At 41.5% G+C, this 24,789-nt stretch overlaps 1 protein-coding gene across 2 annotated transcripts in view; it reads right to left on the bottom strand.

The window, feature by feature from the left end:
• Nucleotides 1-435: 435 nt before the first annotated feature.
• PRPF18 (pre-mRNA processing factor 18) overlaps nucleotides 436-24,789 on the bottom strand; it is a 61,015-nt gene continuing 36,661 nt past the window's right edge. For both annotated transcript variants that reach the window (XM_069547517.1, XM_069547518.1), the window contains 2 exons: nucleotides 24,280-24,435; nucleotides 436-3,061 (listed from right to left, as the gene is read on the bottom strand). In XM_069547517.1, coding sequence (XP_069403618.1) covers nucleotides 2,981-3,061; nucleotides 24,280-24,435 — 237 coding nt within the window. In that variant the 3' untranslated portion in view covers nucleotides 436-2,980. The remainder of the gene's footprint in view (nucleotides 3,062-24,279; nucleotides 24,436-24,789) is intronic.

The following is a 24,789-nucleotide window of genomic DNA, read 5'->3' as shown; positions in this document are numbered from 1 at the left end:
TAATCAACCCTATTTTCTGTTCCTCCAAATTCTTTTCAGAGACGCAGTGCATCCTAAATGCTCATACTAGCAACAGCTACCTTCCCAGCTCTGGTCTCTTAGGACCTTCCCCTTCTTCCTACAAGATCTGGGCTGCCCCCCTCTCCTCTCTATGTGTCAATTGTTTTTGGCCTCAGTTTTCTTTTCCTAGTTTTTCCCCAAGGGCTGAAATCAGAGCCATGGCCTCCAGACTGCCACAGCCCTGTACTGCAATGCTGAAAAATACTGCTGTCTTTGCAGCTGGCAAGAACACTCCTAAGAAACACAGGATTTACTTTTGAGGGAGAACCAGTGTTTTATTAGATTTGAATCCAGAAAGACACAACTCCTTTGGAAAGGAGTCTGGGGAGGTGGGGAGGAAGAGAGAGAAGAATATACTTATTTCAGGAGTGTAACTGATTTTAAAAAATAGGCCTTTATTGTTTTAGAAACAGTTAAAAATTAGAAACATGTAGCATCTGCTGCACTATAATTTTCATGATTTGGAGAATGAGAGAGGTCATTTTTTACTAAACCCCCATGACAGGTACAGTTCTCTGAAGACCTTTAACTTCTGGGAAATAGAAAACTTCTCTATGAGGAATCTACACCTTTCAACCTGCCTCCCTCTACCCAAGCCCCAAAATGACTAACATTCACAGCGCCACAGAATATGTTACACACTTTTTTTCCCCCTCAAACCATCTACCCATGCTGATCAGTTCTAGAAGGTACCGGTGTTACATGATGCAGTTTCTTCTCTGTGTGGAATATTAACTCAGAGCAAATGGGAAGACAACACAAAATGAGCTGACTACCGTGGTGTGGGCTGCCTATGAATTTTAAAAAAAAGTGATCTGTGGAGTATTCATTCAACAATATTTATAAACAAGTTCTATACAAGGCTATATAACTGAAGTCTACATTGTTGTCACATCTTATGAAAGTCTGTCTCTTATTGCTCTACTAAGCTTCATTCCAGAGAAGGCGATGGCACCCCACTCTAGTACTCTTGCCTGGAAAATCCCATGGATGGAGGAGCCTGGTGGGCTGCAGTCCATGGGGTCGCTAAGAGTCAGACACGACTGAACGACTTCCCTTTCACTTTTCACTTTCATGCGTTGGAGAAGGAAATGGCAACCCACTCCAGTGTTCTTGCCTGGAGAATCCCAGGGACGGGGGAGCCTGGTGGGCTGCCGTCTACGGGGTCGCACAGAGTCGGACATGACTGAAGCGACTTAGCAGTAGCAGCAGCAAGCTTCATTCAGTTCTAATTAATTTAATATGAAATGGTTTTCTAAAGTGGGGTGAAGGGCAAGGAACACTAATTCAATTCAGGACAGCAGGCCTCAGCCACCATCGAGCAAATAACCAGCGGACACAATCAGCCCAGCGTAGACACAGACCCCACAAGTGGCCAAAACTGGCTTTCAAGGCTTTCCAAGAGGGGCCAGAATAAGTAATTGAATCCACCTGCACTCACTTAGCTGACTCCAGGCCCCACATTCTGGATTCTTCTAAACTCAGAAATGGCTGAAAGTGTGAGCAGCTATACAGCGTGGATACAGTAAGTGCTTAATAAGTACTTCCACTAACGAGTCCTGCTGACGCTGCCACCAGCAGCATGGCTGTCATCATGAGGTGAGCACGCACCGTCCTGACCAGTGGTTTGGGAAAGCTACTTTGTCTTCACGCTACCAACAACAAGGACACAATTGTTACGTACTGAGTTATTTGCCAGGTAGCGTGCTATACATTTTATTTTACTTAGTACAGTGATGCTAAGAGGCATGGACAATGACTACCACCATCTGCAGACAAGGAAGCTGAAGTTTAGAGAGATGAAGTACCTTGCTTGTGGGTGTACAGACATACACATGCCTGTGTTGCTGAAATTTGAGGCGAGGCAGTTCTGATGTCAGAGCCCCACTCCTACCAGGAGCCGCCAGCACCACTCCACCTGGTCAAGTACCATTCTATTTACCCACCTGTCTCTATCCACGGAGTCCTCTCGACTTCTAAAGCGCAGTGATTCATCACAGTTATCTGGGTGTGACACTGTGCAAGAGTCAAAAGAAGTCCTCACTTGAGTGAAATCAGACCAAGCCCTACAACTTGGACAGTGACAAGAGTCCAGCACCCTTCTCTTTGGCCGGTGAGACGGAGCGGGACCAGCCATCCACCATGGTCTCAGGAGGATGACATTAGCAGGCAGTCCTATTCTAGGAAGAGCCAGCAGCGGCCCTGACAATCCATTTCCTCACCTTGAAACCTTGATGCCTGGGGCTACTGAATTTGAACTTCTGTTGGTTTAATATACCATCTTTGTTTTCCAAAGTTCTACTTCCTGTTAATTCTGTTCTGAGAGATGACCAATACTATAATGTATATCTTTAAAGGATAAAAGCTTTAAAATGCAAGATAGACACTTAATAGTAAAAACATTTACATTCAAATATATTGCAAGGTAGCAAAAGTCAAGCAACATTTAAGGACGATCAAGTTTCACTACATAGTTCCATATTTTTGTTGAAAAATACAAAAATATTTCTCTATAAACACAACATAAAAGGCAACATGAAAATTACCATATTTTATAGAAATCATTAAGTCCATCCTCAAATGTTCCTCTTTAATCTCATTTCAACTTTTAAGTCTAGAGGGGAAAAGTTATTTTAAACCGTGTCCTGTGACTGTTTTAAATTTACACATTTAAATTACTGGGGAAAGTCTTTAGTACTTAATTTTTTGACTACTTAAAAGTAAGACACAAAAATCACTCTGCAGTCAGATGTGACATGAGAGTCAACACAGGTTCTTAAAACCAAGAGCTGCATTAGGTAGAACTCAGAGACCACAAACTCCTTTTTTCTTCTTCCCTCATTGCAACTGGTGGTAATTCCAGAAGTCCATGACAGGCTTCCTTAAGCTTCTCTTGATATTTACACACTGCACACAGATCTCATAGTGCATTGTACTCCACACATTTTGATGGATCTGTAGGAAAGTGCTTCTGGCAAATGGTCATTAACCTCTTCAGTCCCTAAGAAAATTTAAAAAAGAAATAGTGGTTGGCTATGGTATGATTAAACTTTCTAAACTCTCTATTTAACTGTTTGCTTCTGGCTGCCCTAGGTCTTCACTGCCGTGCCCAGGCTGTCTCTAGGTGTGGGGAGTGGGGGCTATTCTCCAGTTGCAGTGCGCAGGCTTCTTGGTGTGGTGGCTTCTCCTCTAGTGGAGCACAGGCTTTACGGTGTGTGAGCTTCAGTAGTTGTGACTCCCCAGCTCTGGAAAACAGGCTCAAAAGTTGTGGCACACAGGCTTAGCTGCTCCGAGGCATGTGGAATCCTCCTGACCCAGGGATTGAACCCATGTCTCCTGCATTGGCAGGCAGATTCTTTACCACTGAGCCATCAGGGAAGCCCTCAAACAACTCTTAAGGTAAGTAAAATCACCAAAAACAGAACCAAACAACAAGAAAAAAATGCCTGCCAATCTCTGAGGTCCCACAGGAAGCAGATAACACAAATATAAATTACTTCTATGAAGTGAGTTATAATCTAAGAGATTAAACATCAGAGAAACAAGATTTTTCAAACATCTTACTTAAAGTCTTTTGTGGGTTCAAAGACTGTCCATATTATGCTGTCTAAGGACTGGGAGTGTGGAGGGAGGCTATCTCTCAGCTCATTTCCAAGAAGGAAGACGTGCTGGCAAAGACAGACCAGGGAATTTGCTTTCTTCCTAGCTTTTTATTGTTATATCCTGTATCTAAGAGGGTATTTGCTTCAGGATAAAGACCCTTCTGGCTTTAGACCAGCTTTTCCTACTGTGAATTCTAATGTGGATGCAGAATTGGATCCATGAAATCAATGAAAATGTCTGCGATATTGTTAATCTGGGATCCTAAGTTTTCTCGAAGGAACAGGTAAGAAGAGAGGCAAAGCCAGGAAAGGGAACACTGTGATGAAATACGAAATAGCTTCAGTCCACAGCAAAACACAGCAAGAATTATTATGAACCATTATTATGAACCAATAAAGGCAAACTGATGGTAGACAAGTGGGGGTCATTTTCCTTACACAGCAGAATTAGAATTTTAGGCGTCTGTGCCTTTACAGGAGATTACTGTGATGCTTAGATACACTCACTAAGGTGATTCTCTAATTTAAAAATAAATATTAAAAGAGTCTCCATCAAAAAAAAAAAAAAGAGTCTCCATCATAAAGTTACTATGGAATGTGACAATAAGTATTTGCAATAAGGACTGCTAGCACCCAGCACAGATTTTTAAAGGGGCATAATCTCATGATAGCCTATGAATATTTTCCAAATGGAAACAAATCTTCCCAATTAGATCTCTCATGATTTTAGCTTCAAGTTGCTTGAGGATGCTTAAACCAGTAAGATAAGGAGCTGCTTAGCTTAGCTTACTGCGAATAGCTTAAAATCAGTAGTATTCTTAAATATAGTTTTTACTTATATAAAAATAATACATCTATTTAATAAATCCTTATTCAGGACCTACTATATGCCAAGCAATGTTCTAGGCTGTGGGAATACAGCAGAGAATAAGAGAAAAATCACCATTCTCATTGAGAATGCATTCTAATAAAGGACGATGAGAACAGGTGTAAGACAAGAAACAAAATGACTATGTAAATGTCTAATATGTTGAATGATGGTAAGTGCTATGGAGAAGATCAGGCAGGCAAGAGGTGTGCATGCTGTGAGAAGTGACCAGGACTCTGGCTTTCCCTGAACACAAGAGCCACTGAAGCGCTCTGAGCAAGAGAACACCACAGTCTGGTTTGTATTTTAAATGCATCCCTCTGGGTGCTGTACAGATACTGAACAAAAGAGAGGCAAGGAGAGGAGTTCAGAGCAGAGACAGTGCAACCATCCAGAGAAGAGAGGCTGGTGGCTGGAACCAGGTGGGGGCAGTGGAGGTGGTGAAGGGATCAGATTCCAGATGTAATTTGAATATGGAACCATCATGGTTTGCTGATGTGGGCTGAGAAAGAGAAAAGTCAAGGATAATGCCATGTTTTGTGTGCATGTTATTATATATATACATATTTTTTAATCACATAGTTCTTGTATCAAATAATAGCAGTCTCCTGCCTCATCTTTTCCAATCCCTAATTCCTGCAGCGCAAACGCAACCACTTCAAATCTCTGAAGTGTTTCTTTTGGTATTTACTGCTGTATTTCTAAACACTACATTGACAGTGCTTGATTTTTTCTAGTTTTTATTTTTTTCTCTATTAATACTACCAAAGTTGGAAATTTAATTTTCTTACACCTGTACACTGGCCTCACACAGCGTGCACGCACCTTTCTCTCCCCATTCCTTCCACAAATCACAATTTTCAGTGAGCACATATTCAGGACATACTTCATAATGTCTACATAAATACTGTCCAAAACAGAGCCAATATCCTTTTTCTTGGGTATTTTCCCCCATCTTTTTGCTTTTCTGTGTAACTATCAGTTCCTTCTCCAACAGTGAGACTACTCACAACATGACCAAGCACAACAGGTAGTCGGGGTCCACTCTCTGTTGCAGTCTAGACCAGCTGAATTCCAGACCTCCTTGTACTGCTACGATCCTGGAGCATCCCTTCACGTTCCATCTGGGAATTCCTTCTGCCCTGCTCGTGTGCTGGATCTTATTTCCGGGATCTTTTGTGTTTGTTTCCCTCGTTTTGGTGGAGCACATCCTCCAAGTAGACCCAACATAACACAGTGGAGGTATTAAGACTCCTGAGGTTCAAATCCCAATCCCACCACCTACTGGTTGTGGGACCTTGGGAACTTACTTCTCCATGCCTCAGTTTCCCAACTTGTAAAGCACATAAATCATAGTATCATACTCGTATTACATATGTGAGAGAAGAGAGAATACGTACGCTAAATTGCTACAAGGACCACACAGTATTAAACAGCATATAAGTGTCAGCTATGATAATGATTCCAAAGAATGGGACACAAAACTGACAGAGCATGTGACACAAAATGGGCCAAATTTTTGCCACCACCTGTCTAAAAATATCTTAAGCCTACACTCAATTGATAGTTCATATAGGAACAGAATTCAGAGTTGGGAGATTTTTTTCCCTCACTATTACAAAGTTATTACCCTACTGTCTTCTTGCTTCCAGTACTGGAATGAGAAGTATGGGGGCATTTTAATTCCTGAGCCTTTGTAAGCAACCTGTTTTTCTCCAGAAGCACTGGATATCTCGCCTTTATCTTTGGCCCTCCAATATTTCATTATATTGAGCCTCAATATGAGACTCTTCATTTGTCATGCATTCAGTGAGCTCTTCTTTTCATTCTAGAAATGCATGTCTTTCAGTTCTGGGAAGTTTTTTGCATTAATTCTTTATTTCCTATCCTCCAATTTCTCTGTTCTCCTTTCCCTAGAATTTGAACAGCTGCAGACCTTATAGGCTGACTCCTTCATTCTCTTATTTTCTATACTTCTGAGAGTTCTTCAACTTCATCTTCTCTTTTATCTAATTTTTAAAATTTCTGCTGTAACGATTAACTTCTGAGAGCTCAGAATCAATCAAATGTTGATTCTGACTCTTTTTGTAGCTACTATTCTTATCTCATGGTTACAACTTTATCTAAGAATATGAACTATATTTTTAATTGAAGGATTTTTTTTTCTTTCTCCTATACTGTAATTCCATTACTCTCAACTCCATTGTTACTATGTGTTTTGGTCTCGGTCTTTCATGTTGGAAACTTCCACGAACACCTAATGATCCTAGGTGAACATGCATATTTATGAGTAAGGCAATAAGGAGCTAAAGGAAACTCACTGAATGGGCAGGGCTTATCAGTGGAACTTCATTTTAGGGCAATATGGCAGTAAGCCAATTTTTTCAGTGTTGGAATGCTAAATGTTAGTAACTATACATTTTTTCTCTTGGGTCAGTTCAGAGAAGAACTTCTGTTCCTGAGCTGGCAGTAAAAGCCCACCTGCCAGCATCAGAGGAACCAAAAGAGAAGAGGAAATGGGGGTCCCATCTGTCAACACATACACTCTCACGTGAATTGTCTGTTCTGAGTAGGGAATCTCACCTAGCCTGAGCGTAGAACCCTCAGAACGTTTGTTTTCTGAAAGAGAGGAGACAGGAATGGGGGCCCGCTTGCACAGGGAGAAAGAACCTCTGGACAATTTATCCTAATTTCAACCACTCCTTCATTTTCAGACCCATCCCACAGTCTGGCCTTTTTTAAGTGCCCAAACACCCCACATCCTGAGCCTTTCTAGATTCTACAGATTCCTCATTAATGACTCCTTAGTGACTTTCTCCCCACACAGTATTAACTAAATTGATTTTTTTAAATCATTATTGTTTCCAGGAAAATATTCTGCATTTTAAGAAGTCTGATGAACTGTACACTTAAGATGGTACACTTAACTGTACACTCAAGATGGTAAAGCTGAGTAAGAAAATTTTTTAATGCTCAACTTGGTAAAATTTATGACAAATACTTCAGTTTTAAAAAATCTAATAGTAAGCATTAGAGAATATTCTAGATAAGGTATAGGAATATCAAATATGGCTACAGTTTGCTGTATGATAGCTTGTGATACAGGATACAAATCCTGGATAATGAGAGTTGTTTATATCCAGATAAATCAATGAACCATTAAAACAATCAACTGGCATCAAATGAAGCAACACCAATTCTTTATTACTCCAGAAAACAAAAACTTGTTAAAATCTAACCAAACTACAACCATAACCTTTTAGTTAGATTTGTCTTACCTTATGAACTATCATTAGTCAACAGAACTTGAGGAAGATGTTAAGTAATATTTTTACTGAAATATAAGACATTTAAATATTCACTGGAAGGACTGATGCTGAAGCTGAAGCTCCAGTACTCTGGCTGCCTGATGCAAAGAGCCAACTCATCAGAAAAGACCCTGATGCTGGGAAAGACTGAAGGCAGAAGGAGAAGGGGGCGGTAGAGGATGAGATGGTCCACTCCATGGACATGAATTTGAGCAAACTCCAAGAGACAGTGGAGGACAGAGGAGCCTGGCATGCAGTAGTCCATGGGACGGCAGTTGGATACAACTTAGGGCCTGAGTAACATCAAAGGAAAACATTATTAAATCAATTATTTCTGTCCCTGTCACTAGTGTACCCTGTAAGAACAGAGTCTCCAAAATGAAAGCATAGATGTGTTTAGTGGTGCAGCATAGGAACATGAAGAACAGGGGTAAGTTAAGAATGTTCTCCACTTAGCTATTTAAATTCTCTCAAAGAAGTCGAAGGATGCTTAATAACTGTTTTTCACGAGCGTCTTATCTGCACTGGACAATATCATCACCCTCATTCTCCACATCTGCATGTTGCCTGGGGTCCCATTGCTTCACTTGGTGCCTATCTGCCTGGGACTGGGGCCTGTGGTAGAGGGCCTCCTACAGCTACCCTACACCCTCCAGAGTGGCTGGCGGCAGGGGTCACGTGGCCTGGAGATGTTGGCTGGACCCTTTCCTCGGCGGCCTCCCTCCCGGGGACTTTGAGGTACATAAGATGTGCCTAAGATGGCAGAGTAGAAGGATGTGCACTCATCTCCTGTGAGAACTCCAAAACTGCAGCTAGCTGCTGAACAACCATCGCCAGGAGATGGTTGGATCCCAACAAAAAAGATACCCCATGTCCAAGGGCAAAGGAGAAGCCCCTACAAGACAGCACAAGGGGCAAAATCAGTTTTAGGATCAAACGCCATACTCACCACAGATGCTCAGAGGACTCAAACAAAACCTTGTGCACACCAGGACCCAGGGATCTCACAGAGACTGAGCCAGACCTGCCTTTGAGTGTTTGAGTGTCTCCTGCAGAAGCACAGGTCAGCAGAGGCCTGCCATGGGAACAGGGGCTCTGGCTCCAGCAGACCTGGGAGGCGCAGCATGTGAATCCCACCAAGCGACCAGGCAGACAACCCACAAACTGAAGAACAATTATACCAAAGAAGTTCCCACACTATTGCGAAAGTACTAGGGCCCACAACAGATTTCCCAATCTGGGGATCCAGCAAAGGGACTGAGAATCCCCAGAGAATTTGACTTTGAAGGCAAGTAGGATTTGATTACAGAACTTCCACAGGACTGGGGAAACAGACTCTTGGAGGGCACAAACAAAACCTTGTGCACACCAGGATCCAGGAGAAAGGAGCAGTGACCCCATAAGAGACTGAGCCAGACTGCTCTGTGAGTGTCCAGGAGTCTCCAGCAGAGGCGTGGGTCAACAGTGGCCTGCTGTGTGATCAGGGGCATGGGATACAACAGTCCTGGAAAAAGCCCTTTTGAAGGAGGTCATCATTAACCCTACCATAGTTTGGCCTCAGGCCCAACTGCAGGGAGGGAACACAGCCCCATCATTAAAAGAAAATTGGATTAAAGATTTACTGAGCATGGCCCCTCCCCAAAAAAGGCAATGCCAAAGAATGCTCAAACTACCGCACAACTGCACTCATCTCACATGCTAGCAAAGTAATGCTCAAAATTCTTCAAGCCAGGATTCAGCAGTACATGAATCATAAACTTCCAGATGTTCAAGCTGGTTTTAGAAAAGGCAAAGGAACCAGAGATCAAACTGCCAACATCCGTTGGATCATTGAAAAAGCAAGAGAGTTCCAGAAGAACATCTATTTCTGCTTTATTAGCTATGCCAAAGCCTTTGACTGTGTGGATCACAATAAACTGTGGAAAATTCTGAAAGAGATGGGAATACCAGACCACCTGACCTGTCTCTTGGGAAATCTGTATGCAGGTCAGGGAGCAACAGTTAGAACTGGACATGGAACAACAGACTGGTTCCAAACAGGAAAAGGAGTACGTCAAGGCTGTATATTGTCACCCTGCTTATATAACTTATACGCAGAGTACATTAGGAGAAACGCTTGCCTGGATGAAGCACAAGCTAGAATCAAGACTTCCGGGAGAAATATCAATAACCTCAGATATGTAAATGACACCACCCTTATGGTAGAAACCGAAGAACTAAAAAGCTCTTGATGAAAGTGAAAGAGGAGAAGTGAAAAAGTTGGCTAAAAACTCAACATTCAGAAAACTTAGATCATGGCATCCAGTCCCATCACTTCATGGCAAGTAGATGGGGAAACAGTGGAAACAATGCCTGACTATTTCTGAGGGCTCCAAAACCACTACAGATTTCATGCTGACTACAGCCATGAAATTAAAAGACGCTTACTCCTTGGAAGGAAAGTTATGACCAACCTAGACAGCATATTAAAAAGCAGAGACATTACTTTGCCAACAAAGGTCTGTCTTGTCAAGGCTATGGTTTTCCAGTAGTCATGTATGCATGTGAGAGTTGGACTGTAAAGAAAGCTGAGCACAGAAGAATTGATGCTTTGGAACTGTGGTGTTGGAGAACACTCTTGAGAGTCCCTTGGACTGCTAGGAGATCCAACCAATCCATCCTAAAGGAAATCAGTCCTGAATATTCATTGGAAGGACTGGATGCTGAAGCTGAAACTCCAATTCTTTGGCCACCTGATGCGAAGAGCTGACTCACTGGAAAAGACCCTGATGCTGGGAAAGATTGAAGGCAGGAGGAGAAGGGGATGACAGATGATGAGATGGTTGGATGGCATCACCGACTCAGTGGACATGAATTTGAATAAACTCCGGGAGTTGGCGATGGACAAGGAGGCCTGGCGTGCTACAGTCCATGGGGTCGCAAAGAGTCCAACAGGACTGAGTGACTGAACTGAGCATTGCCCCACCCATCAGAGCAAGATGCAGATTTCCCCATAGCCAGTCCCTCCCATGAGGAAACTTCCACAGCCTTTTATCCTTATGCATCAGAGGGCAGACAAAATGGAAACCACAATTACAGAAAACTGATCACTTGGATCACAAGCCTGTCTCACTCAAGAAGCTACAAGCCATGCCATGTAGGGCGATCCAAGACAGTAGTCATGGTGGACAGTTCTTACTAAACATGGTCTATTGGAGAAGGGAATGGCAAATGACTTCAGTATTTTTGCCTGGAGACCCTCATGAACAGTATGAAAAGACAAAAAGATATGACACTGAAAGATAAACTACCCAGATTGGTAGGGCAGAGTGGAGAAATAGCTCCAGAAAGAATGAAGAAACAGAGCCAAAGCAAAAACAATGCCCAGCTGTGGATGTGAGTGGTGATGGAAGGAAAATCCGATGCTGTAAAAAAACAGTACTGCACAGGAACCTAGAATGTCAGGTCCACAAATCAATGTAAACTGGAAGTGGTCAAACAAGAGATGGCAAGAGTGAACATTGGCATTTTAGGAATCAGTGAACTAAAAATGGACCAGAATGAGCTAATTTAATTCAGATGACTATCGTATCTACTACTGAGGGCAAGAAGCCCTTAGAAGAAATGGAGTAGCCCTCATAGTTAACAAAAGAGTCCAAAATGCAGTACCTGGGTGCAATCTCAAAAACAACAGAATGATCTCAGTTCACTTCCAAGGCAAACCATTGAATATCACAGTAATCCAAGTCTATGCCCCAAACACTAATGTTGAAGCAGCTGAAGTTGAACAGTTTTATGAAGACCTATAAAACCTCCTAGAACACACACCAAAAAAAATGTTCTTTTCATCACAGGGGACTGGAATGCAAAAGTAGGAAGTCAAGAGATACCTGGAATAATGGACAAGTTTGGCCTTGGAGTACAAAATGAAGCAGGGCAAGGGCTAACAGAGCTTTGCCAAGAGAATACACTGGTCATACCAAACACCCTCTCCCAACAACACAAGAGAAGACTCTAGACACAGACATCACCAGATGGCCAACACCGAAATCAGATTGATTATATTCTTTGCAGCCAAAGATGGAGAAGCTCTACAGAGTCAGCAAAAAACAAGACCGAGAGATGACTGTGGCTCAGATCATGCATTCCTTATTGCAAAATTCAGAATTAAATTGAAGAAAGCAGGGCAAACCACTAGACCATTCAGGTATGACCTAAATCAAATCCCTAACAATTATACAGTGGAAGTGAGAAATAGATTCAAGGGATTAGATCTGATAGAGTGCCTGAAGAACTATGGATGGAGGTTTGTTAACACTATACAGGAGGCAGTGATCAAAACCATTCCCAAGAAGTGAGCAAGTGACTGAAAACTGCTCAGTCATGTCTGACTCTTTGCAACTCCATGGACTATATAGTCCATGGAATTCTCCAGGCCAGAATACTGGAGTGGGTAGCCTTTCCCTTCTCCAGGGGATGTTCCCAATCCAGGGATCAAACCCAGGTCTCCCACATTGAAGGTGGATTCTTTACCAGCCACAAGATGATGAAAAGGAAAAAGCAAAATGGTTGTCTGAGGAGATCTTACAAACAGCTGAGAAAAGAGAACTAAAAGGCAAAAGAAAAAAGGAAAGATATATCCATCTGAATGCAGAGTTCCAAAGAATAGCAAGGAGAGATAAGAAAGCCTTCTAAGTGATCAATGCAAAGAAACAGAAGAAAACAATACAGTGGGAAAGACTTAGAGATCTCTTCAAGAAAATCAGAGATACCAAGGGAGCATTTCATGCAAAGATGGGCACAATAAAGGACAGAAACTGCACGGACCTAACATAAGTAGAAGATGTTAAGAGGAGGTGACAAGAATACACAGAAGAACTATACAAAAAAGATCTGAATGACCCAGATAACCATGATGGTGTGATCACTCACCTAGAGCCAGAAATCCTGGAGTGCAAAGTCAAGTGGGCCCTAGGAAGCATCACTACAAACAAAGCTAATGGAGGTGATGGAATTCCAGCTGAGCTATTTATTTCAAATCCTAAAAGATGATACTGTTAAAGTGCTGCACTCAGTATGCCAGCAAATTTGGAAAACTCAGCAATGGTCACAGGACTGGAAAAGGTTAGTTTTGGGTTTTTTTTTATTCCAATCCCAAAGAAAGGCAATGCCAAAGAAAGTTTAAAGTACCACACATTGCACTCATCTCACACACTAGCAAACGATTGCTCAAAATTTTTCAATCTAGGCTTCAATAATATGTGAACGGTGAACTTCCAGATGTTTAAGTTGGTTTATGAAAAGGCAGAGGAACCAGAGGTTAAATTGCGAACATCTGCTGGATCATAGAAAAAGCAAGGGAATTTCAGGAAAACATTTACTTCTGCTTCAGTGACCACACTAAAGACTTGACTGTGTGGATCACAACAAACTGGAAAATTCTTCAAGAGATAGGAACTCCAGACCACCTTACCTGTCTCCTGAGAAATCTGTATGGAGGTTAAGAAGCAACAGTTAAAACTGAACACAGAACAACGGATTGGTTCATAATTGGGAAAGAAGTACATCAAGGCTCTACATTGTCACCTTGCTTATTTAACTTCTATGCAGAGTACATAAGGCGAAATGCTGGACTGGATAAAGCACAGTCTGGAATCAAGATTGCCGGGAGAAATATCAATAACCTCAGATATGCAGATGAAACCGCTCTTATGGCAGAAAGGAAAAAGGAACTAAAGAGCCTCTTGATGAAAAAGGAGAGTGGAAAGGTTGGCTTAAAACTCAACATCCAAGAAACGAAGATCATGGCATCTGGTCCCATCACTTCATGGTAAATAGATGGGGAAACAATGCAAACAGTGACAGACCTTTATTTTTAGTTCAGTTCAGTCACTCAGTCATGTCCAACTCTCTGCAATCCCATAAACTGCAGCACGCTAGGCCTCCCTGTCCATCACCAACTCCCGGAGTTCACCCAAACGCATGTCCATTGAGTCGGTGATGCTATCCAACCATCTCATCCTCTGTCATCCCCTTTTCCTCCTGCCCTCAATCTTTTGCAGCATCAGGGTATTTTCCAAGGAGTCAGCTCTTCGCATCAGGTGGCCAAAGCATTGGAGTTTCAGCTTCAGCCATCAGTCCTTCCAATGAATATTCAGGACTGATTTCCTCTAGGATTGACTGGTTGGATCTCCTAGCAGTCCAAGGGACTCTTGAGTCTTCACCAACACCACAGCATCAATTCTTCTGTGCTCAGCTTTCTTTATAGTCTAACTCTCACATCCATACATGACTATTGGAAAAACCATAGCTTTGACTAGACAGACCTTTGTTGACAAAATAATGTCTGTGCTTTTTAATATGCTGTCTACATTGGTCATAACTTTCCTTCCAAGGAGTAAGTGTCTTTTAATTCTATGGTTGCAATCACCATCTGCAGTGATTTTGGAGCCCAAAAAATAAAGTCAGCCGCTGTTTCCACTATTTCCCCATATATTTGCCATGAAGTGATGGGACCGGATGCCACAATCTTAGTTTTCTGAATGTTGAGCTTTACACGTCCAGTTCTAACTGTGCTTCCTGACCTGCATACAAGTTTCTCAAGAGGCAGGCCAGGTGCTCTGGTATTCCCATGTCTTTGAGAATTTTCCACAGTTTATTGTGATCCACACAGTCAAAGGCTTTGGCATAGACAATAAAGCAAAAATAGATGTTTTTCTGGAACTCTCTTGCTTTTTCCATGATCCATCAGATGTTGGCAATTTGATCTCTGCTTCCTCTGCCTTTTCTAAAACCAGCCTGACCATCTGGAAGTTCACAGTTCACATATTGCTGAATCCTGGCTTGGGGAATTTTGAGCATTACTTTACTAGCATGTGAGATGAGTGCAATTGTACAGTAGTTTGAGCATTCTTTGGCATTGCCTTCCCTTGGGATTGGAATGAAAACTGACCTTTTCCAGTCCTGTGGCCATTGCAGTTTTCCAAATTTGCTCACATACTGAGTACAGTTCTTTCACAGCATCATCTTTTAGGATTTGAAATAGCTCAACGGGAATGCCATCACCTCCACTAGCTTTGTTCATAATGATGCTTTCTAAGGCCCACTTGACTTCATGTTCCAGGATTTTTGGCTCTAGTTGAGTGATCACACCATTGTGATTATCTGGGTCATGAAGATCTTTTTTGCACAGTTTTCTGCGTATTCTTGCCACCTCTTCTCAAGATCTTCTGCTTCTGTTAGGTCCATACCATTTCTGTCCTTTATTGAGCCCATCTTTGCATGAAATGTTCCCTTGGTATCTCTAATTTTCTTGAAGAGAGCTCTAGTCTTTCCCATTTTATTGTTTTCCTCTATTTCTTTGCACTGATCACTGAGGAAGGCTTTCTTATCTCTCCTTGCTGTTCTTTGGAACTCTGCATTCAGATGCTTTTATCTTTCCTTTTCTGCTTTGCTTTTCACTTCCCTTCTTTTCACAGCTATTTGTAAGGCCTCCCCAGACAGCCATTTTGCCTTTTTGCATTTCTTTTCCATGGGGATGTTCTAGATCCCTGTCTCCTGTACAATGTCACGAACCTCATTCCATAGTTCATCAGGCTCTCTATCAGATCTAGTCCCTTAAATCTGTTTCTCACTTCCACTGTATAATCATAAGGGATTTGATTTAGGTCATACTTGAATGGTCTAGTGTTTGTCCCCACTTTCTTCAATATAAGTCTGAATTTGGCAATAAGGAGTTCATGATCTGAGCCACAGTCAGCTCCCAGTCTTGTTTTTGCTGACTGTATAGAGCTTCTCCGACTTTGGCTGCAAAGAATAAAATCAATCTGATTCCGGTGTTGGCCACCTGGTGATGTCCATGTAGAGTCTTCTCTTGTGTTGTTGGAAGAGGGTGTTTACTATATTCTCTTGGCAAAACTCTATTAACCTTTGCCCTGTTTCATTCTGTACTCCAAGGCTAAATTTCCCTGTTACTCCAGGTGTTTCTTGACTTCCTACTTTTGCATTCCAGTCCCCTATAATGAAAAGGACACCTTTTGGGGGTGTTAGCACTAAAAGGTCTTGTAGGTCTTCACAGAACCATTCAACTTCAGCTTCTTCAGTGTTACTGGTCAGGACATAGACTTGGATTACTGTGATATTGAATGGTTTGCCTTGGAAGTGAACTGAGATCATTCTGTCGTTTTTGAGATTGCATCCAAGTACTGCATTTCAGACTCTTTTGTTAACTATGATGGCTACTCCATTTCTTCTAAGGGCTTCTTGCCCACAGTAGTAGATATAATGGTCATCTGAGTTAAATTCACCCATTCCAGTCCATTTTAGTTCACTGATTCCCAGAATGTTGACGTTCACTCTTGCCATCTCCTGTTTGACCATTTCCAATTTCCCTCGATTCATGGGCCTAACATTCCAGGTTCCTATGCAATATTGTTCTTTACAACATTGGTCCTTGCTTCGATCACCAGTCACATCCACGGTTGGGTGTTGTTTTTGCTTTGGCTCCATCCCTTCATTCTTTCTGGAGTTACTTCTCCACTGATCTCTAGTAGCATATTGGGCACCTACCAACCTGGGGAGTTCATCTTTCAGGGAACATCTTTCAGAGTTCCATTTTCAGTGAACAGTCATTCAGGTCTGACAGAATGTGGTCCACTGGAGAAGGGAATGGCAAACCACTTCAGTATTCTTGCCTTGAGAACCCCACGAACAATATGAAAAGACAAAAAGATAGGACACTGAAAGAATTTTATTTTGGTGGGCTCCAAATTCACTGCAGATGGTGACTGCAGCCATGAAATTAGAAGGCGCTTGCTCCTTGGACAAAAAGCTATGACAAACCTGAGAGGTGTATTAAAAAGCAGAGACATTACTTTACTGACAAAGTCCGTATGGTCAAAGCTATGGTTTTTCCAGTAGTCATGGATGGATGTGAGAGCTGGACTATAAAGAAAGCTGAGCATTGAAGAATTGATGCTTTTCAACTGTGGTGTTAGAGAAGACTCTTGAGAGTCCCTTGCACAGCAAGGAGATCCAACCAGTCCATCCTAAAGGAGATTATTCACTGGAAGGACTGATGCTGAAGCTGAAACTCCAATCCTTTGGCCACCTGATGTGAAGAACTGACTCACTGGAAAAGACCCTGATGCTGGGAAACATTGGAGGCAGGAGGAGAAGGGGATGACAGAGGATGAGATGGTTGGATGGCATCACTGACTCACTGGACATGAGTTTGAGCAAGCTCTGGGAGTTGGTGATGAACAGGGAAGCCTAGCATGCTGCAGTCCATGGGGTTGCAAACAGTTGGACATGATTGAGCAACTGAATGAACTGCCAATGTTCTAATAAAGGAATGAATTAACATGAGATAGTTAAAAATTAATCCTAACTTCAATGGAATACACCTTTAACCCAAAGTGTGTTTTTCTAAAAATGTGTACTTAATAAAAATTTCTACACTTTCAACACTCATAGCCATGTATATACCAAGGCCAATCCTTCAAAAAGTGTCCACAGGAATTCTTTTCACACAAGTGTATATGATTAAAATTGAGTGGATCTAAATTACTCATTCCAGACTTTTCAATTTCTGATCTGGATCAAGCTGCTTGGGACAAAAGCAATCTCACGCTGCTTCCTATGAAGAGTCCCGGGGCAACTGCCAAATGTATTCAACTGCTCAGGCTCTGCAGGACTTAGTGGAAAATTAAAGAAAACTCAGTTTGGGACTAACTTAATCTTCTTCTCGAGTTTACAGTAAGAAACAGAGCTGCTCCCATTTTTACCTGTCTGAATGTTTGTTACATAAATGAACAGAATTACAAATTCAAAGGTTTATCATTTCATAGAAAGTAGTATCAAATGACAGGTGATAATTACATTTTGAAAACAGCACTCACCTACTTAATGAAAGTAGGTAAAAATGTATGGTGAAAGACCAATTTGAGGAAAGATTTTATTTATCTGACCTACAAGGACTTCACAGTGCAAGATGATCTTTTCTTTTTTTTTCTCTCATGCACGTGATTGAGAAATATATGTTAAAATCCCAAGCAAAATGTCTGTTCAGCTGCCAGCTAATAAGCATCATGGCACCAACCCTGAGTGTTCTATATTAAAAGGTAATGTAGGGCTTTCCTGGGGGCCCAGTGATAGAGAATCTACCTGCCAATGCAGAAGACACAAGTTCAATACCTGGTCTGGGAAGATCCCACATGCAGTGGAACAACTAATAAGGGCAGGCACCACAGCTACCAAGCCTGTGCTCCTGAGCCCGGGAGCCACAACGACTGGGCCCACGTGCCGCAACTACTGAAGCCTGCACACCTAGAACCCACGCTCGGCAACTAGAGAAGCTACTGCAACAGAGAAGCTTGTGCATCCCAACGAAGAGCAGCCCCCCACTCACTACAACTAGAGAAAAACCCGTGCAGCAATGAATACCCAACACAGCCGAAAATAGAATAAACTTAAAAAAAATTTTTTAAGGTAATATAGATGAAAGAGAAATGCTAAGCAGTATTTTTCTCTAAAAATTTGTTTTAATATGCCAGGAAGTTATTAAGTGGGTAAACTGTTACCAAAGTAACTTGCCTTTAAGAAATGCTTTTTCAGACCCAAGAATGCCAGAAGGTAGGATAAGGCCACTTGACCCACAAATTTGTGACATAGAATCTGATGCATGGAGAGTATTTACCAACTAACAATGATATTGTGTATCCAGGACATGGATCAAGCTGTGATTGCTCCCTGCAGTAATGAATGTTTCTGTTATACCATTTTCAGCAATACATAAACATGTTATAAATTTACAAATGTTTCACAAAAACAAATTAAGCAAAGTCCAGATGAAATATGCCAAACTCTGAAATGCAGATATAAATATCTGACATAAAATGCTGGAATGATGTTTTCACCAGGGAATTTACAAACTTGAGGTTACTGAACACAACTTACCGGAGAAGAGTATTAAGGAACATTTTGCCTTTTGGAATAGTGAAGACTTAAGAGAAATTATTTGGGATGAATATTACTCCTTAATCTTCTAATTCCCAAAGAAACATGTGCTGAAACACAGCACACAGAGCAGTTAATCTACATGAATTAGGAAGGGTATCCACAGGAAAAGGAAGGGCACATTCAAGTTGGGTAATATGATGGTAGTAGTTTCAGGGATTTTACAAAGGTCTGGGCAAGACCGGGACCAACAAGAGACAGCACAGCATCCGCCAGCCGGCAATACCCTAAAGCCACGGCCAGCCTGTTTCCAAGGGGGTGAGGGAAGAAAGTGGTGACTCAAAGTAGACAGAGATGGCCAGGCCCTGAGGAGGGGTGCAGTGACTCCACAAGAGGAAGCCAGGAAAATAAACACCCCAAACTCGTTCCTCTCCCACCTACAAAATGCCTTCCCATCTCTCTCACAGCCCGCCCCATTCAGAAGTCAGAGGGCAAGGGAACCTGTCACTGTTGTTCATAAAAGCCAGGTTTCCAGGGCACAAGGTACGGGGCCAGGTAAGGAAGGATGGACTGGATCTGGAGGGCAAATCACCATGTGAGGTCAATTTCAGCTTTTCGTCCTCCTCTTCCTTACCAACAAGTAAAGAACTGTCACAACATGAACCTTTTCAAGAGATGTCTGGAAATGACTGAATTACCAAGACAAACTAAGGAAGAACTTCCTGTAAACTGTGGAGAAGCTTTACCCCAATCTGGGCCAAAGGTTGCATCTGGGTTTGGCAGACCAACCAAAGTCCTTGAAGTTCCTACCAACAGTTCCATCTCATCTGAGATTTGCAGTTAACTAATATGTCATCCAACTTCTCTTTGATCTGCATGGTGAGAAAACCCTCCCTATGGTGTGTTTAATTTTTGTGAGAAAGAGAACACTTCAAACAATTTTCACAGTTTAAATTCTACAGAGGTTTGCATAAAATCCAAAGATGAAATCATGTTATAGTAAAGAGCCCCCTGAATTGTTTCCAGGCCCCAATACTGGAGTGTGTAGCCCTTCCCTTCTCCAAGGGATCTTCCCAACCGAGGGATCAAACCCAGGTCTCCTGCACTATAAGCAGATTCTTTACCAGCTAAGCCACCAGGGAACCCCCAGTAAAGATCCCCTTGAATTGTTTTCACTGTATTTCAGAAGACAGTTATTTCTTACCAGTATTTCTATGCAAAAAGTAATTCTTCTATACATTCCAAGATCTCATTTAAGTGATGCCCAAGACCTGGCAATATTAACCAATAATGACACACATCAAAATAATGGTCATTTCTGATGGGAGAAGGGCTTAGGCTCAGAAAAGGGATGAGGGAAACTTCAGGGATGCTGCTAGAAACTTCCTGTTATCTAGACCTGTTTTACATCTTGATACAAAATCACACGTACATGAAGAATCACTGAGCTGTACAATTAAGATCAGTACACTTTACATGCTTCACTACTTACAAAGGTTTAAGAAAATACCCTGTTAAGTGACTTTCACAATTACCTCCTCAGCAAATACCTTAACGATGAAAAGGTTTGGGTTTACACATTTACTATGGGGTCAACAAACTACAGCCCACAGGCTGCTCATCCCTTTTATACATGGAATTTCACCGGAACACGGCCGCTGGCTGCTTTCACACAGCTGCCGGGTTGGAGAGTTGTAGCAGAAACCTGTGAAGTGCAAAGCCTAAAGTATTTACTACTCCTTTAAGAAAAAGTGGGTCACTTCCTGACTTCAACTTCAAATCATATATTTAAACCATCCCTTTGTAGGAATAATTCAAATCAGTCTCACTCAAATACCAAAATAAGAGAAAGATTCAAAAGACAGCTTAGTAAATCACTCAGTTAATTGTAATCAAGAATTTCATAAAATGCTAACATGGGGGTGGCAGCATTTTGCCTTGAGCTGCACCATGGGTTTAAGATAGATAAAAAACTAGCACTTAATTTGGCCTCACAAACTGCTAATTTTTTGTTTTTGTTATTGCCAATATTTTAAAAATAGGAACATATGCTTTTTTAAAAAATTAAGGATTCTGGCATCTCACTAAAAAACAAAGGAAGATGGAGCAACATTAGAAAGATATTCCTACAAAGTAACAATGAGCTGAGGTGACACCAGTGATGCTAAGGCTAAGATGCAGCTGACACTTCATGCTGTGCTTGCACTGCCACGGTTTTAAATTCTTATTTCATATTGGAGTACAATGGAACTAACAACATTGTTAATCACCTGTCCCCCTTTCTCATCACAGAGGTGACAGGAAAATGAAATACTGCTTCTCTGTCTACATGAAAAGCAGGAAAAGACAAGTCAGATCAAGGGTCAGGGGTTTCTTACCACTCAGCTCACTCATTACCTGACTACCCTGTGCGTGTTAATTTGCAACCTCAGGTTTAAGCAATGGCCTCTAGGGAAAACAGCAAAGAGCTATCAACGGACCAGAAAAGGGTAATAGTCAACCAGATTCTTTCAAATATCAAGTGGTAGGGATCTCCCCTGTATCTTCTAAAGCAGCCCTACTCCTATTCTGGGGCAATTCTGCCTGTTAAAAAGTTTCTTTGTATTATTTTTGCAACCTCTTACCAGTCTACCATTGTTTCAAGACAAAAAGATTAAAAAAGGAAGAATCTTTTCCTTAAACTGATTAGAAATGTGTCTTCCTTCCTATACCTTGCTGCTGTATAGTCGCTAAGTCATGTCCGACTCTTGGTGATCACAAGGACACAGGCTCCTCTGTCCATAGAATTCTCTAGGAAAGAATACTGGAGTGGGTTGTCACTTCCTTTTCCAGGGGGTCTTCCCGACCCAGGGATCAAACCAGCACTTCCTGCATTGGCAGGTGGAATCTTTACCATTGCGTCACCAGGGCCTTAACTGTAGAGGACAAACTTAACCCCTTTTCTACCACAAAGTTCTCTCTTGACAGTTACCCAGACCCCCAACAAGAGTCTCCTTTCTCAAGAACTAGAATAAAAGCCAGACTTTCACCTCTCTTGCTTCTGAGCATTCATTCAATGGGCGAATCTTGACTGAGCACCCACCACGAGCACTGTTTCTAGACTCTGAGGACACATCAGTGAGCTATGCTCCTGCCTTGTGGAACGTACACTAAATTAAATTATTGTGTCTCTCTAACAATGTAGCATGAGCTCTCACTAGACCTTCCAGTAGCCATACTACACTACTGTTATTGTACTTACAGTACACCAAATTCCCTAATTCTTCCAGATATACACTGCTCAAACTGCTCAAGCAACTGACAGTTCAAATTTCTTTATGGTCATCATAATCTTTTAGAATAAGATAAGTACTAATTTTTTAGAATCAGTCTTTTTCTTCAGTCTGTCAAGAACTTCCAGAATGTAAATTTCTTCTCCATCTGAACGTACAGCCTATCTCTTCTGTTTCTTACTGTCTGTAAATCTGATATATAAACCTTTTGGTAGAGTCATCCACGTTGGTCATGAAAACTGTTGAACAGGAGAGTGCTCAGGTCACTAAGAACCCCGTCCACCAGCATCCACCCAGACAAGACATGGATTCGTTACTCAGTCCTCATGGCTACTCTCACTCAACAAGCTGAGTCCACCTGGTTGTCTTATCATATTTACATCTGTACACAAGAATATCATTAGGTTTAGGTTAAACACCTTCCTAAAGTTCAGATATAGTATGTTCACCAATATTCCCTAATCACCTTGGGGAAAAAGGAACGGAAGGAGAAAAGTTAAAAAGAAAGAACACTGGGGTTTCCCTGGTGATTCAGAGGTAGCAAATCTGCCTGCCAAAGCAGAAGACACAGGCTCAATCCCTGATCCAGAAAGATTCCACATGCTGCAGAGCAACTAAGCCCATGCGCCACAGCTATGGAGCCTGTGCTGCAGAGCCCGGGTGCCTGGAGTCCAAGCTCACAACAAGAAAAGCCACCACAATGAGAACCCCACACATCACAACCAGAGAGTAGCCCCTGCTCTCCATAAGCACAGCAAGACCCAGCACAGCCAAAGATAAAATAATTTTTTTACAAAAATGAAGAACAATGGAGGGAGTTTAGGTCATTGCATAGCTATAATAATAAATAGTATTCCAAAATAAACCAGAAATCTTTAAAATACTAGGCATATTTTAAAAAAGGAAAAATGTTTCTAAGATGGTAATCAAACCACTGTTTAAAAAAGGCATGCTGTCTTTAAGACAGGGCTTCCCAGGTGGCTCAGCGGAAAAGAATCTGCCCGCCACTGCAAGAGACTCAGATTTAATCCCTGGGTCAGGAAGATCCCCTATAGGAGGAAATGGCAACCCACTCCAGTATTCTTGCCTGGAAAACTCCATGGACAGAGGAGCCTGGTGGGCTACAGTCCATTGGGTTGCAAAAAAGTGTCAGACAAGACTGAGCACGCGCCACACACACACAAAATGAACTTTTATACACACTATAGCTTTGGCCATGGTATAGCTGAAGACAATCAGTAAATTTAATCACTGGAAACAATATTCTACTGTTAAAGCCAAGCCACTTTTTCCCCCAACTAAAAGCTTTTTGCCTTCAATACTGTCAATGGTGGTTATTTAAAAAATGGAAATGTCTTTGATTTCCACAACTATATTTGAACTCTAAAATTCTGCAGTTCCCATTAGGGGGTCAAGTTGAAATCATATTTTAAAATGTTAATACATATGAATAAGGCATAAAGTATGACATGCAAAATAACCTCTAGCACTTGGAACTGAAATGAAATAAAATGGTAATGCATGAATATGATAGCGACTATTGTCCGGCACAAATTCTGAAAACACGTTATGCATTTTAAGTGAATCTTATATTTTAAATAAACTTTTGAGTTTCATCTTCAAGCTTTAGAGTTAACATCCAGCAAAAGTAATTATACAGACACAACCTGGGATCATTGATAACCAGGCAAAAACTAGGTTATAACTGAGGTTTTTTTCCCTCACTAAAAACAAAAGTTTAATCCAACAACAGTATTATCAGGTTTATGTGAGGCTCAATAACTTTAAGAAAATAAACTGTAAATACTTTATTTGTATAGAGAAGTGTTGTTACAAATTATTTAAAAAATACTACTAGCCAAATTTTAACTATTCGTACCTTTTTTGTCTAGATGTTAAACTTACCTTGAAAATAACAAAATTGTGACTTATTGCAAAATACTCTAAATTCATCATTCTTCAGTAAATTCCCAAAGCAAACAGTAATAGTTTTACTTCACTACTAAGGTAACTGAAGCACACCACTTGACTCTGTCTTACATCATCTATGACACCTAAGGTTTCTGTTTCACGGTTCAGTGAAGGTGTCTTAAATACAAGCACTGCTTATACAAAGTGTGGACTTGCACCCTGCCACGCTATGTCCTACTGCTGGAATTCTCCTTCTCTCGAAACTCAGTTTGAGAAGTGCGGAATGCTAACCTCCAGAGCACTTTGCCCTCCAAACTACTTACCTGAATATATTTCCGCTGTGTCTCATCATTTAAAACATGTGCAACGTGCTTGGAAAAAATCTTTTCCCTGCCAGTTCTGGCGTGGATGCCAACCATAGTAACACCAATGGGCCAAGGGGCGTTTCCAATGGCCATCTGCAGATAGGCATCGTTAGCCTGAAGAGAGTTTACATAGAGATCAGAAAGGCAGAAATATTCTGTTGGTCCAAATTTTTCATTTAAAGTATTTCACAGCCCTACATGATGTAATTTTCATCCATCTCTTAGGCATGTTGAAAATATTACTATTCCCATTATTCAAACAAAAGAAATTAGAACAGGGGTGACTGATTGCTTGCCCACAACCACAAATGTCTGTGGAAAAACAGAAACCAATGCTAACTAACCCAGTGAGTAAAAAGACAAACATTCTTTGCAGCCTTCAGGCATTAAATATTAATGCAGCTCAGATCTGGAAGTACTAGGTAAGGTAATCTGACGCACTGATATAGACTCCAGTCTGAGTCTCTG

Source organism: Ovis canadensis, chromosome 13, assembly GCF_042477335.2.
Source record: "Ovis canadensis isolate MfBH-ARS-UI-01 breed Bighorn chromosome 13, ARS-UI_OviCan_v2, whole genome shotgun sequence".
NCBI lineage: Eukaryota > Metazoa > Chordata > Mammalia > Artiodactyla > Bovidae > Ovis > Ovis canadensis.
The sequence above is the reverse complement of the archived record's forward strand: the minus strand, read 5'-3'. Positions and strand labels throughout refer to the sequence as shown.